Source organism: Silurus aristotelis, assembly GCF_946808225.1.
Source record: "Silurus aristotelis genome assembly, chromosome: 8".
Classification (NCBI taxonomy): Eukaryota; Metazoa; Chordata; class Actinopteri; order Siluriformes; family Siluridae; genus Silurus; species Silurus aristotelis.
Genome location: NC_139581.1, coordinates 25,321,318 through 25,336,913, shown reverse-complemented (window position 1 = coordinate 25,336,913; position 15,596 = coordinate 25,321,318). Strand labels below are relative to the sequence as shown.

Below are 15,596 nucleotides of genomic sequence, written 5' to 3'. Positions count from 1 at the left end.
ATTGTCATCTATATAATAAAGCAATATACTCATGTATCAGCTTCCATATACAGTATATATATATATATATTTGTAGTCCATGTGTGTGATAATTCAATTTGATTATATTTGTATAGCACTTTTAACAATGAACATTGTTTCAAAGCAGCTTTGCACAGATAATGTAGTGATAAAGAATAAATAAGGTTGTACTTTATAAGTGTAAGTTTGTCCCTAATGAGCGAGCCGGTGGCGACTGTGCCAAGGAAACGCTCCAGCAACATTACAGCTGAGACAGTGAGGAGCCTTGAACCTGGAATTGAAAGTGTCTTAATGCTAATTTTAATTTAAATTTTAAATTTTAAACAAAAGTCTGGATATGTTTTCTTATTTTAAGAAATCTTACCAAGTGTAATTATTTTACTGCTCTGGCAGATAATTGGCCTTGTTTCTAGTCTGTATCTTCTTAACTCATGCATTTATTTCTTATATTTAGACGGTTATTTTTTGCAGTGTGAAATCTTTCAGAGGTGGTGGCACGATTAAGAAGGTCTGGGGTTAAAGCCCTGGTATCACCAAGCTGCCAGTCTTAGGGCCCTTGAGCAAGGCCCTTTACTCTCTGTGTTCCAGGGGCACTGTAACATGGCTGACCCTCTGCTTTCACCCCAGGATCCTACATTGCTGGGATATGCAAAGAAATAACAACACAGTGGAAGCAATAAAGTCTTTTAAATAAATTAATTGCATATAACAGTTGCACACTGATTAATTCTGTGCTTGTGGATTTGGAGTTACAAGCTGAAATGGACTGGTGTCTCATCCAGGATGTATTTCAGCATCATGCACAGTTTTCCTGGCAGAGACTCTGAATAAATTTTCAATAAATCGTTTTCACCTATATATCTAAAATGACAAGCTAGTCTTCTGATATCCAGACCATCTCAATGTGTGTTTGTGTGTATCATTGTCAGTTACATGTCTGTACCCAGCTGAATTGTGCCTTACTGGATTTTCACTTTCCATTGACCTGGGATCAAAGCTTTTTTGAAATCCTACGAACAGCTCATATGAAGCTATGAACAACTATTATTCAAAATCGTGATCTGCTTTTCTCATCCCTCACAGACCTTCAGACTGATCCACAAACTTCCTCCTACTCATTGAGGTCCTGTGCTGCAGAGTAAAGTATACTCAGTGTGTGCTACAGAAAAACCTGTGTGTACCACACATTGTTGTTGACCCCCGCAGCTGAATGTGTGCAAGCTAATGCCTCACGCCTGTGTTTTCACTGAAGAAAGAGGTCACTCTCTCTCTCTCTCTCTCTCCCTCTCTCTCTCTCTCACACACACATCCACACACACACACACACACACACACACACACACACACACACACACACACACACACACACACACACACACACACACACACACACAGGAAACTACAACAAAAAGCATGCCTTCTCAATACACCGGAGAGTTGAACTGATGTTCTGGTTCATGTTAACAGCACCAGCTCACAATGCTTATGAATCGTGTGGGTGTTCCAAAAGGGCAAAAGAGGACAGGCATGAGGACACAGTGAAAAAAAATTAAGATTTAAGAAGGGGCTTGACATTTTGTTTTTAAATGATAACTTGCATCCTAATCAATGTTTTGAGCCTCTGTATCTGTCTCTTATTTCACATGTACTAAAAGCGACATGAGGACAAGGGCGACATTTTTTTATTAAATTTTTATTAAAGAGATATTTGGGTGGTACCACTGTGATATGCACTTCTTTACATTTTCTATGGGAACATATTTCCCAATGAACATTACTGCAAATCATTCTTAAAAACCATACACTTATTAAATTTTATTCATTTGTTTCATTTCCTATTTCTCATCAGAGTATTCATCTTTATACTTATTTTCCCAAGTGTTTTACACATACAAGTACTTTGTCATGGTGAGTGTACACATGTATGATATGTAACATGCTGAACAGACCAGACGAATGCACAGACTGTTAATATTAAGAAATGAAACAAGTAAGGGAAATTCTAAATATATTAGACTAGAAGATCCTAAAAAGAAGCATTTGTAAACCAACCAAAACATATGAAAATGCTAAAGTGAGACATTAATCATTCATTCATTCATTTTCTCCCGCTTATCCGTAATTTGGGTCGCGGGGGCAGCAGTCTAAACAGGCCCCCGCCTTCGACTGCCGCCCAATCCTCACAGCACCGTCCCTTACGGTCCCTCCTGCAGGTGGCGAGCCCACGGGAAGAGTGAGACATTATTGCAAGTTAAATTAATAATCAGGTATCTATCCACATGGTGATAGAAGCCTGAACAGATGTCATGTGGGCTGAGGATCATGGAAGTTAAGACATTGCAGACCAAACTCCAGCAAAAAGTTTCTGATGAAACTAAAGAACTCAGTGTTCCTTTTCCAGATATTTGCTGTGCCATAGAGAATACTTGCATTTAAATTCAGTTTAGTTCAGTTATATTTGTAATGTATTGGTTTTTCAAAAATGGACATTGTCCCAAAGCAGCTTAACAGAAATAAATAAATTCCGAATATAACATTCACATTTGTAAATCACTCCATATAAGTTTATCCCTAATAGGCAAGCTAGTGGTATCAGTGGTAAGGAAGATTTTCCTGAGATGGTATTTGGATTAAACATTAAGAGAAACCAGACTAAAAAGTGAACCAATCCTAATCTGGGTGACACTGAACATCCATTTCCAGTTACTGAAAGTTACTTACTGAACTTTTTTGATACAGGGCTTTCAGTTGGGAATGCAATCTTTTTTACGTGCCTAACATAGTTAAAATCTGAATTTCCCCAGGAAAGTATTATTGGCGGATTGCAAGTTTGTTTAGTCTCCGCCTGTCAGATAACCACCAGCCACGCCTCCCTCCTTCACTCAACACTCACGCTCAGCCTCTCTCTCCTACTAATCACCTACACTTGTCTAATCACCTACACCTGTCCTCCATTTACACGTCCCCTTTATAAGGTCCCTATTCCCCTTCACTCACCATCCGATCTACAGGTTACAACCATAGATCATTCCGGACTACCTACTGCTCTGTTCCTTGTGCTTCCACACTCCTGGCTACGCTTCTAAGAAAGCACTCAGTTAAGTGTGCCATTTTGCTACAGTCACATCTCAAACACTCTTGTGTTTGTATGTTTAGACAAATAAAAGACATTCTGTTTTACTCCCGGTTTCTGACGTCTATCCATGACAAAAGATAATACGGTAAAAAACTTATCTTGATGGATCCCCAACTGGCTCACATCTTGGATCCAATCAAGGACCTTGCCGCTGCTTTCCGGGAGGCATTCACTTCGGCTCCTACCAGCGAGGCTTTACCACCCGCCTCCGGCAGCCCGATGGCTCTTCCGGCTTGTATTAAGATCTCCGTGTGGCACAAATCTTTACCAAGTTCAACTTTCGGAGTGCTTACAACTTGGTGCGGATATGCAAGGACGACGAGTGGAAAACGGCCTTAATCAGTCCCTCAGGGCACTATGGGTACCGGGTCATGCCGTATGGACTGTCCAATTTCCCCAGGGGTATTCCAGATCTTTATGAATGAGGTGTCCCAACCGTTCCTCCATCGGTTCGTCATTGTTTACATCAATGACATCCTCATTTAATTCTAAAACGGAACATTGAGGTCACGTCACCCAGGTCCTAGGACAATTACGGGAGCACCTCCTCTACCTGAAACTGGAGAAATGCTAGTTACAGTCCAAGATACAGTCCAAGATACAATTCCTGGGGTACGACATCAGTCCGTAGGGATACGAATGGACCAGGGGAAGGTTAAGGCAATTCTGTACTGACCTCGCCTGGGTTCCACAAAGGAGCTTCAATGCTTCCTAGGGTTTACCAATTTCTATCAACGGTTTATTTGTAACTCCAGCTTGGTTTCCACCCCACTCACCTCCCTCCTGAGGGGAAAGACCAAAACCATTGGATGGAACCAGGAGTCCAAGGAAGCCTTCCTCAAGATTAAAAGGAGATTCAGAACTGCCGCTCTCCTACACCACCCGGATCCCCAGCTCCCTTTAATAGTGGAGGTGGATGTCTCCTCCACAGGAGCTGCCCTAACCCAACATACCGGTAAAAATTTTTGCCTGCAATCCAATGCCTTCTTTTCAAAGAAACTCTCTCCCAAAGAACAGAACTATGACATTGAAAATTGAGAACTTCTGGCTCTAGAAGAGTGGCGCCACTGGTTGGAGGGGGCAGCGCATCCGTTCACGGTGATCACCGATTACAAGAACCTCCAATACCTTTGGGAAGCTAAACGCCTTAACCCCTGGGAGGCCAGATGGGCTTTATTGGAGAGCCGGCCCCACCCGAATGCCCTGAGGGGAGAACTTTTGTTCCGAGGACTTGCCGTCAACCCCATTTGAAGTTGATCCACGAGGCCCCAGGTTCCGGCCACCCGGGTAGGAGACAGACCCTCCTAATGGTCCTACTGGTGGCCCGGGATGATCAGAGACGTAGCTAGATATGTTCAAAGCTGCTCTGTCTGTGCCAAGTCAAAGACACCATGCCACCTACCAGCAGGAAAACTGGTTCCCCTACCAACCCCACAACCGGCCTTGGTCCCATCTGGTTGTCGATTTCATCATGGATCTGCCGAGCTCTCTAACACCTGCATCCTAGTAGCTGTGGATTGCTTCTCCAAAGCCTGCAGATTAGTCCCCCTCCAAGGTCTGCCCACAGCTCCAGAGACTGCGGAGGAACTCTTCCACTACATGTTCCGGAATTTTGGCCTCCCGGAAGAAATAGTGTCAGACCGGGGTCCTCAGTTCACATCCCACGTATGAAAGGCATTTTTCAATTCAATTCAATTCAATTCATTTTTATTTGTATAGCGCTTTTAACAATGAACATTGTCTCAAAGCAGCTTTACACAGATAATGCGGTGATTAAAAATGAATATGTTCTTTATGAGTAAGTTTGTCCCTGATGAGCAAGCCGGTGGCGACTGGCGACTGTGGCAAGGAAAAACTCCCCGAGATGGCATAAGGAAGAAACCTTGAGAGGAACCAGACTCAAGAGGGAACCCATCCTCATCTGGGTTACACCGAATGTCCATTTGTGGCGGGTATACAATGTTGCGGGGTGCAGTGATGATGATCAAAAGCGAAGTGTATTTCTGAGTCAGTGTAGGAGACTGTTGACATCAGTGTAGGAGACTGTTGACATACAATCCAGGCCTGGATGAAGTGGGAAGATCCACGGGGGGGAGAGGGGCAGGAACAGTGGTCACTGGAGCCTCAGGAGCATGTTTAACTCGACCGAGAGAGAGAGAGAGAGAGAGAGAGAGAGAGAGAGAGAGAGAGAGAGAGAGAGAGAGAGAGAGAGAGAGAGAAGAGGGTGACAGGAAGAGAAGGATATGGATTATTAAGTGTACCTATTGTTGCATGAGAGTTAAAGTCACTGTGCAGTTTGGACTCCGGCAAGACTCGCTATAGCAGCATAACTAAAAGGGAGAACCAGAAGGCAACACAGACATGAGGGATCTCTGGGATAAGAGACGGCCCACCACACCACCATCAACAAACCTGAGTGAACACGTGAATGTGAGGGGACGACAGCGTACAAATATCCCAGTTCACCAAACACTCTATATCAATGTTCCCTCCAGATCTGAGCCTTTACCTGAGAAAAAATCTACTGATTAAAGGCTTGACTGAATAAATATGTTTTCAACCTCGACTTGAACTTTCAAGCTCCTTGCTGTTACCGTTAACCTCTCATCCAGCTATCACCCACAGACAAACGGTGAGGGTGAACTGTAGAGGGTCCAGTGTGTCTGGTAGTGTCGTAGTGATGAAGTCTCTGACCAGTCTTTCAAAGCACTTCATCACTACTAAGGTCAAGGCTACAGGTTGGTAGTCGTTGAGGCAGGCGGGCTGGGGCTTCTTTGGGACAGGAACAATGGTGGGCTGTTTGAAGCAAGAGGACACAACAGATTGTTCCAGTGAGAGGTTGAATATCTCAGTGAACACCGGTGCTAGCTGGTCAGCACAGGCTTTCAGAACCCGACCTGTGATGCCATCTGGTCCTGCTGCCTTCCTGGTTATCACTCTCTTAAATGCCCTCCTCACGTCATGCTCCGATATGGTGAACGTGTTTACCTTTCCGGCTCTCTCAGTGTGCATGCTGTTTGTGCCGCTAGCACCGCTAGCGTTGTTAGCTGCAGCCCTTTATTTACCATCTGATCTACAGGTTACGATCATAGATCATCGGACTACCTACTGCTCTGTGCTTCCATGCTCCTGTCTACGCTTCTAAGAAAGCACTCAGTTAAGTGTACCATTTTGCTACAGTCACAAATCAAACTCTCTTGTGTTTGTATGTTTAGACAAATAAGACATTCTGTTTTACTCCCGGTTTGTAATAAAATAATGTAATAAAAAAAAAAAATTCTGCATGTGTAATACTCATTTAGGCTGAAATATTTATATTTTGATATTCTGTATATAGAGATGAGAAGTAACAAAGTACAAACAAAGTTTCTGGTATCATTTCTTTTTTTTTAATATGGTAAATGTTTTTCTCATTGTGCCATTTTCAGTCCATCAACCTTTTTCTTGTCATTGTGCAGCTTTTTCAATCTACCACTGGTGTATCATTTCCTGGTTCTCACACACCACAGATATCTTTTCTCTGCTTGTGTTCTATATGGTGGTTGTTCAACCTGGATACATTATTAGATAACAACATTTGAAATACTTTTGTATGAATATATCAATATGATGTGAGGTCCAGTTACCAGCGTGACACTAATACAGGTAGTACTAATGGCTACTTTTTAATGAAGTACATGTCAGAGCCCAAACTTCTTTACTTTAACTTGAGTAAAAAAGTGTATTCAGAACTTCAACTTTTACCAGAGTCTTTTAAAACATGAGTATCTGTACTTCTACTTGAGTGAAGATGTGTGTACTTTTGCCATCTGTAACTGTATATCTTGTAATCTGATTTACATTTTAGAATGTAAACATGGAGTCTATATAACAGCAGTATGTTTAGAGTCCTCAGATGTAAAGTGAAACTGTAAAGATATAAGTTTTTATGATATAAGTAAATTGTACAGAAAAATAGGAGAAATATGATCTTTTCCTTGAGATTTTCCCCCTGAAACCAAAGAGTGCTTCCTATTACTATTTTGCATGTATGGAGAAATCTTGTAAATTGCCAGTGCTAGTCGTCTTATTTGGCAGCAAATACATTTAACTAACCTCATTTTATACTGATACTTAATTGATTTGGTTTGTGGTTAATTTGCATCAGACTGATTGAGTTTACCAAGCAGCACCACAGCACATGGGCCTGATGAAACAGAATTACAAGGACATATGTGATTCAGATTGTATAATATGCAGAACATTATCTGAATTGTGTCCCACACTCCCTGGAAAAAAAGGTTGTAATGATACAGTGTTTTAATAATTGAATGATGCTTTCTGATACTATTCAGTGTCAAGCTTTATTTGATCCAACACTGTACTGCCTGCTACACTTCACCGAATTATGATTCCCTGTGATGTATGAAATTTGCACACTGAGCAGAGACTGCATGCATCATTTGCAACAAAAGCGGCAGATCAAAAAAAAATTTTTTTTAAAGCCCAAGGAGGCACACGTCTGTTTCCAAATGGCCATGTTGCCTCAGGACTCGCCAGCTTTCGCCCGCTCTTCGCATGTTGACCCTGGGGAGCTTCTGAAAGACACTGCAACCCCCTTGGACCCTTTTTTGGAAGGATCAAAGCCTGGATGATCCATAAATTGTTTAATGCAGAAAGTGTGCCACAATGAGCTTGGGCCACACAATTACCTCATTACACACTTTCAGCCCCACCACCTCTTCTCTTTAGCACCCTCCCCCCGTGCAACAATACCCATCTGCTGGGACCTGAGTGTGGGCGCTGTGGAAGAAAAGAGAGAGCATCTGGTATAAGCCTTTCTGGGTCCTCTTTGTGTTAAAAAAATAATAATAATGTGCGATCATGAATGTATTTTAAAGGAGCACATGGTTGCTGAAAACGCTCTTGGTTTTGTCTCATAACTAAGAACACAAAGAATATATATATATATATATATATATATATATATATATATATATATATATATATATATATATATATATATATATATATATATATATATATAACAAGTAAACACAAGGGCAGAATTTCTAAGCCGATAAGAGGCCATTGGATGCTGCAAGATTGTTCTTTAAGGGGATCAGGAGAGCACCCATGAATTTTGATTTGTAGTAACTGTGAGCTAAACGTCTGCTTAAATAAATCTCTGGATTCCAGATGGATCATGGATCCTAGATCGAAAACATCACTGCCACCCCTTGCACTGTTACAGTGCAGTTCACTGCCTACAGCTTGAGAAGCAGGCAGTAAGACTTTTCTCTGACTTTCTACATTTTACACATGTACCAATGTATATTTAAAAAAGAAAAAAGTTTCTGTGACATAACAGCCATGTTCCTGTATACAGACTTTTTTTTAATCATTCAATTTCATAGGCAAAACTTTCAGTGTTGCACAGTGCAAGATCGCCCTCTTGTGGCGATTAAGGGAAACTGCCATATATATATATATATATATATATATATATATATATATATATATATATATATATATATATATATATATATATATATATATATATATATATATATATATTGAGAATGCTGAGGATATATTCATTCGAGATCTGAAAGGATCACAATATATATATTTGTGATAGAAGGGTGGAGTGCAGGCAGTGTGGAGTGGGTGAAGAAGAGTGATAGCAGGAGTGATTTGTGATAGAAGGGTATCTGCAAGAGTGAAGGGGAAAGTTTATAGGACTGTGGTGAGACCTGTGATGTTGTATGTATTAGAGACAGTGGCATTGAGTAAAAGACAGGAGGTGGAGCTGGAGGTAGCAGAGCTGAAGATGTTAAGGTTGTCGTTGGGAGTGACGAGGATGGACAAGATTAGAAATGAGTTTATTAGAGGGGCAGCACATGTAGGACATTTTGGAGACAAAGTGAGGGAGGCGAGATTGAGATGGTTTGGACATGTGCAGAGGAGGGACATGGGGTATATCAGTAGAAGAATGCTGAGGATGGAGCCACCAGGAAGGAGGAAAAGAGGAAGGCCAAAGAGGAGGTTTATGGATGTGGTGAGTGAAGACATGAAGGTAGTTGGGTTGAAAGAGGCAGATGTAGAGGACGGGGGTATGGAGACGGATGATCTTCTGTGGCGACCCCTAATGGGAGAAGCCGAAAGAAGAAGAAGAAGAAGAAGAAGAAGAAGAAGAAGAAGAAGAAGAAGAAGAAAAAGAAGAGCATCTTTGGATGTTTTAATTGTCTCACTCTAGTCTTTCCTGCATGTTCATCTAAATAAAATTACCAGTATATCCTCTTTTTTTTTTACCTCAGAAATATGGCTAAAATAAAAAATATTATGTCATTAAAGGATGCAACAAAAACTTTGGTAATGCTTTTGTTACATCTAGATTGAACTATTGTAATGCCTTACTGTCTGGATGTTCTAATAACTAAATAAGTGAGCTTCAGTTTGACTAGAATGCAGCAGTGAAAGACCTGACAAAAACAAGGAAATTTGATCACTCCTGTCATATTCAGTCTACAGTGGCTCCAAATTAAATCTCACATTGATTACAAAATACTACAACTGATGTTTAAAGCACTGGTCTCGTGCAACAGTATCTGTGCGAACATTTGTTCCAATAAGATCCAACACGCCTACTTCGATCAAAAGCTGCAGGCTATTTGTTGGTACCTTGAATATTGAAAACTATAACAGGGGGCAGAGGTTTTGCTTACAAAGCACAACAGTCATGAAACAGCCTTTACATTAGTTTTCAAGACTCAGACTCATAGTGTTTAAGTCTAAGCTGAAAACATTTATTTAGTCAACCCTTTTTTCAGGAGCTTTTTCTTAGGTAAAGTAACAGTTATGTAAAGTGTTTCAATGAACTGGGACATTGCTGCCAAAGCTAGTCTTGCCAGAGTCCCTACTTACACCCTGTTCACACTGTAGTGTCTTTAACTGTTATGTAACAATAAGGGTACTTAATAACCCATATTACTCTCGGTCAGTTATTGTTTATAATGAGTGATGTTTAACTCTCAGCTGTGAAACCGAGGCAATAGGCCGGGAAAAATGCTGTAATGCTGTTCGTTTACTATGTTCTGTATGTAGTTATATTGAAAAGGGAAGATAATTAATTGATTAATTGATGAAGGATGAATGAAAATAAAGTTCCTTAATGATGTGCAGACATGGCAGGAAATGTAACGTTAATATAAAGATGTCTCCTTTATGTAAATGTGTATTTTCTTACTGAAAATGTAAGTAATGATATTTGGTTACTATGAAAAATAGAGTTTGTTTTTATGAAGAAAAGAAATGAATAGCTTAAGTACCAACATGTCTTGCCAAAAGTTCTGCCATAGGACTTATACTGAGGGCGTTGAACTAGGTCCCTCTTGTGGCGTGATTTATATTTACATGCATCAGGCCTGCACTCCATTACCCGTTAACCTTGTTTCACACACTTGCTCAGCTCTTTGATTTCAGGATGCAAGTCATGTACTTCTTTGAGATTGTCATTTGCCCATTATGTAAGTTGTCAGTATTTTAGTGCCTTAGCTGTACAGTGGTGAGCTACACATTACCTTCCCCTGTGAACAATCCTATATTAATGTTATATTAAATGATTCTTGTATTATTTATTCCTTTCTAATTTGCATCTGATGTTATTGGGTCTATAGGGTTTATAAGAGTCTATTGAAAAATTCTTTGTAAGCATCTAGATTCCTTCAGAATGTCAACAGGAATACTTTATAGCCATAGGTTTGAAAAGATTTGGAAAAACATGCCACAACTGAGATGTACTGAGTGTGGAATATGTTGTGGTATGCGCCTAACCAAAAGTAGCCGCCAGGGAGTCGCTTTGCAGCGTGGCATGCCAGAATGTTCAACCACAGCAATAAACAATCTCTGATTTATTTCAGTAGCAATTACTTCATACACTTTGAGGGTTATTGTGTCATCAAGCAGCTGTGATGATTAATAGTGAAAAGAGATAACTTTAATGATGAGCATTACGTACTTCCTCTAATGTACCCGGAAGACACACACACACACACACACACACACACAAAAACATGAACTTAGGTTCGGGTAATTCGGGAGTTTCTTCGACCCGGGATAAGGTATGAACATTTTATGCTCAGAATTAATCCAAATCACTGCATGTGTTAAATGGCAAAACAAAGAAGACACAAAGTCCTGCAAAACTTTGTGTTGCAAAAGATGAGCATAGTCATCCAGAATCTTTAGCCATGTTAGGCACACACCCGCACACCCACGTGAGAGTGTGTGTGTGTGTGTGTGTGAGTGAGTGAGAAATGGCCACACTATTTTGAATATGAAACTGGCTTTGTTTCACTTAGTTTTCTGTAGGAAATGTTTTATGTAAACACAATGTTTATTAATTAAACAATCACCTACTTCCGCATAGGAAACAATGGCAGTAAAATGTAATACTCATTCAACATTATGTACTCGATTTTCAGATTCGCTTTAGGATCTAGTGATCACGTAAATCGATCGGATGCCATTCAAGATGTCATGAGCTGCACATTCTCGGGTTAATCGTAGCAAATCCCGGTACACATAATGACTTATAGTCACATTATATAGACAGTGGTAAAATAAATGTTTTTAGCATAGCACTGTTAAAATGGCTGCAGTCGAGTATTTTTGGCTACAAGGAAAAACACACATTTATATTACTGTGTTCATACAACTGCATTATCATTTTTATTGTAACAACACAGGCTTTTATGGGGGATGCCCCAAATAAACATCAAGCATTTTAAAAGCGGTATCAGTGGTTTGTCAGAGTCAGAGGTAAACCTGATCCTTTAAACTTTCTTATCATAGAAAATCTTCAGAATGGAGGGTTTTGTGGTTTATTGTAATATACTGTAAAAGCTGTATTTTAACTGTAAAAGTGATCCCTTTTTTTGGAAGTCACTTTAGGGCGGTTTACCAGTCTATTCTGATTTATTTCTTTACATTCTGTTTAATATGTGTATTTTTTTAGCTCAAAAAAATAACCGAGAAATACAGATAAATGACTTTTTAACATAAATATAGTTCAAGTAAATAATCAATAAATCTGAATGATCAAGTTACTATTAGAGCCTGAAATATCGTTGTTGCTGGTTTTGCCTTTCTCTATCTTAGGCACCATTTCAGACATTTCATGCTGTTTTATTTATGTAGAAAGTTTAAATGCCCACACATTACTTTTGCGAAAAAAAAAGGCCAGCGTGTAAAATGTTATGCCATTTAAAAAAAGCCATATTTTATGTAATAGCAATATTTGTATAATAGTACAAAAATCCTTTTGTCAGGTGTGTGTGTGTGTTCTCTTTCAGAAACCTGTGCAGTGTCAGGATGACCCCTATGGGTTCAATGCTGAAGTCGTAGATGGGAATTTTTCCAAGTGTCTCCGTCAATGCATCCCAATTGTGCCTGTCTACAGAACACAGAACATGTAAGTCAGCTATCATGAATGACTTGTTCAAATAAACTGCTGACAGTTATTACATTTACTGCAGGCAGCAAATAATACATTTACTTAAGTGCAGTCTGACAGCTAACGCATGGCCCGTTCACAAACAGGCCTATGTAGTGCAAAAAAGAGAAAAAAGATTAAATAAAACCAGATGTTCGTCTCCGTAGTGCTGTGATACGTCACATTCATGTAGCAGCAGTGGTGCTGCGAGAACGCACCCGAGAAACAGTTTAACCAGAAGAAATCAATCTACATATAAAATATTGGTCACAAATTATTGGCCCCTTTCTAAATAATAAAAGTATAAGTAAGTAATCAACTAATAATTATACATAAATTAATCACTTTTTACCAATTCAAATGTGTTAAAAATGATGCATTGCAATACAAATGCCAGCATGTTTCCACTGTAAATTAAAACTGTACACTTTACAGTTTACCTTTTTTTTTGTATTTTAAGACCGACTACATACATCAATGAAAGAGTTGCTGCTATAGCCGAGGATGCCTGTAAGTACACATTATATATGTTTATTATATATCAGGGTCTTCTGTTAATGTTTTTTATTTTTTTCATCTTTGCATCATTTAATTAAATTCTTTTCACCATTTTAGCTGAATCAAGACATCAGATGCAAGAGATGTCAAATGCAAACAACCATGGACTACCTACCTACCGTGGACTACGTCCTGTCTGGCCCCCGAACACTGATGTTGACAACAATAGCAATCGTCTAACCTTTACTGATGGTGGGACATTCCCTGTATTCATAGATTTGTTTATACATCCTTGTCAAACTTTTCGTATAACTTGAAAGTTTTTTTTTCTGGATTTTGTATTTAGATGTTGATTTAAACTAGACTAGCCTACCAGCATGTGTGCTAACAAAAGGTTATATATTACTTAAGCAAATGAAATCAAAGACAAATAAATAAATATTGAAACATTTAAAATGCATAAATAATTCTATAAGTTTATCCATGACTCTATAGTGGGACAATGTCCGTTGTTAACACTGGTTTATAACAATTGAACAGATTTCACACTTGACAACAAGGACAGAACAAAATGACAGTATGAATTCCACAAGGGCAAACAGTGAGACAGATTTGACTACGGTGTGTTAAAAGACATACTGAAACTCAGTCATTAGCCATAATCATAGTAGTTGCGTCATTTAATTTGACTTGAGATAGGTCGAGAATAGTAAAATTAACTTGTGAATGATTTATGGTTGTTCCTTGTAGGTGAAACTCCAGTAGCCATGGCTGTGGGTGGAATGAGAAACTACAAGCCTCCGCAGATGGAGAGCCTCGGACTCCTACACGAGGAAGTGTGGGACAAGCGACCAAGTGCAAAAAAAAAAGCAGGGAAAAGAGGAGGGAAAAAATCTCGTCGAAAGCATCGACAATAGCATTATGTTATGAACATATGCATTAATGTTTATATGCTTATTTTTATGCTGTACGTATATATAGATTAAAATATACTCTATGAATATTTTAGAACATGTGGCCTGTGTGCATTTTGGCTGTGTCTTGTTTACATATATATATATATATATATATATATATATATATATATATATATATATATATATATATATATATATATATATATATATGTGTGTGTGTGTGTGTGTGTGTGTGTGTGTGTGTGTGTGTGTGTATATATATATATATATATATATATATATATATATATATATATATATAGATAGATATAGATATAGATATAGATAGATACATATATACTGTATATATAGACACACATGTTTCATATATATATATATATATATATATATATATATATATATATATATATATATATATATATATATATATATATATATATACACAGTGAGGAAAATAAGTATTTGAACACCCTGCTATTTTGCAAGTTCTCCCACTTAGAAATCATGGAGGGGTCTGAAATTGTCATCGTAGGTGCATGTCCACTGTGAGAGACATAATCTAAAAAAAAAAAAAAATCAATATATGATTTTTTAACTATTTATTTGTATGATACAGCTGCAAATAAGTATTTGAACATCTGTCTATCAGCTAGAATTCTGACCCTCAAAGACCTGTTAGTCTGCCTTTAAAATGTCCACCTCCACTACATTTATTATCCTAAATTAGATGCACCTGTTTGAGGTCGTTAGCTGCATAAAGACACCTGTCCACCCCATACAATCGGTAAGAATCCAACTACTAACATGGCCAAGACCAAAGAGCTGTCCAAAGACACTAGAGACAAAATTGTACACCTCCACAAGGCTGGAAAGGGCTACGGGGAAATTGCCAAGCAGCTTTGTGAAAAAAGGTCCACTGTTGGAGCAATCATTAGAAAATGGAAGAAGCTAAACATGACTGTCAATCTCCCTCCGACTGGGGCTCCATGCAAGATCTCACCTCGTGGGGTCTCAATGATCCTAAGGAAGGTGAGAAATCAGCCCAGAACTACACGGGAGGAGCTGGTCAATGACCTGAAAAGAGCTGGGACCACCGTTTCCAAGGTTACTGTTGGTAATACACTAAGACTTCATGGTTTGAAACCATGCATGGCACGGAAGGTTCCCCTGCTTAAACCAGCACATGTCCAGGCATGTCTTAAGTTTGCCAATGACCATTTGGATGATCCAGAGGAGTCATGGGAGAAAGTCATGTGGTCAGATGAGACCAAAATAGAACTTTTGGGTCATAATTCCACTAAACGTGTTTGGAGGAAGAAGAATGATGAGTACCATCCCAAGAACACCATCCCTACTGTGAAGCATGGGGGTGGTAGCATCATGCTTTGGGGGTGTTTTTCTGCACATGGGACAGGGTGACTGCACTGTATTAAGGAGAGGATGACCGGGGCCATGTATTGCGAGATTTTGGGGAACAACCTCCTTCCCTCAGTTAGAGCATTGAAGATGGGTCGAGGCTGGGTCTTCCAACATGACAATGACCCGAAGC

General features: G+C 39.2%; 1 protein-coding gene across 1 annotated transcript; it reads left to right on the top strand.

The window, feature by feature from the left end:
* Positions 1-11,183: 11,183 nt before the first annotated feature.
* LOC310730147 (uncharacterized protein) lies at positions 11,184-14,141 on the top strand. Its single transcript, XM_083548966.1, has 5 exons — positions 11,184-11,259; positions 12,493-12,611; positions 13,093-13,142; positions 13,248-13,382; positions 13,881-14,141. Exons 1-5 carry the CDS (start codon positions 11,212-11,214, stop codon positions 14,045-14,047), a joined length of 519 nt encoding a protein of 172 aa, XP_083405092.1. The 5' UTR covers positions 11,184-11,211; the 3' UTR covers positions 14,048-14,141.
* Positions 14,142-15,596: the final 1,455 nt, after the last annotated feature.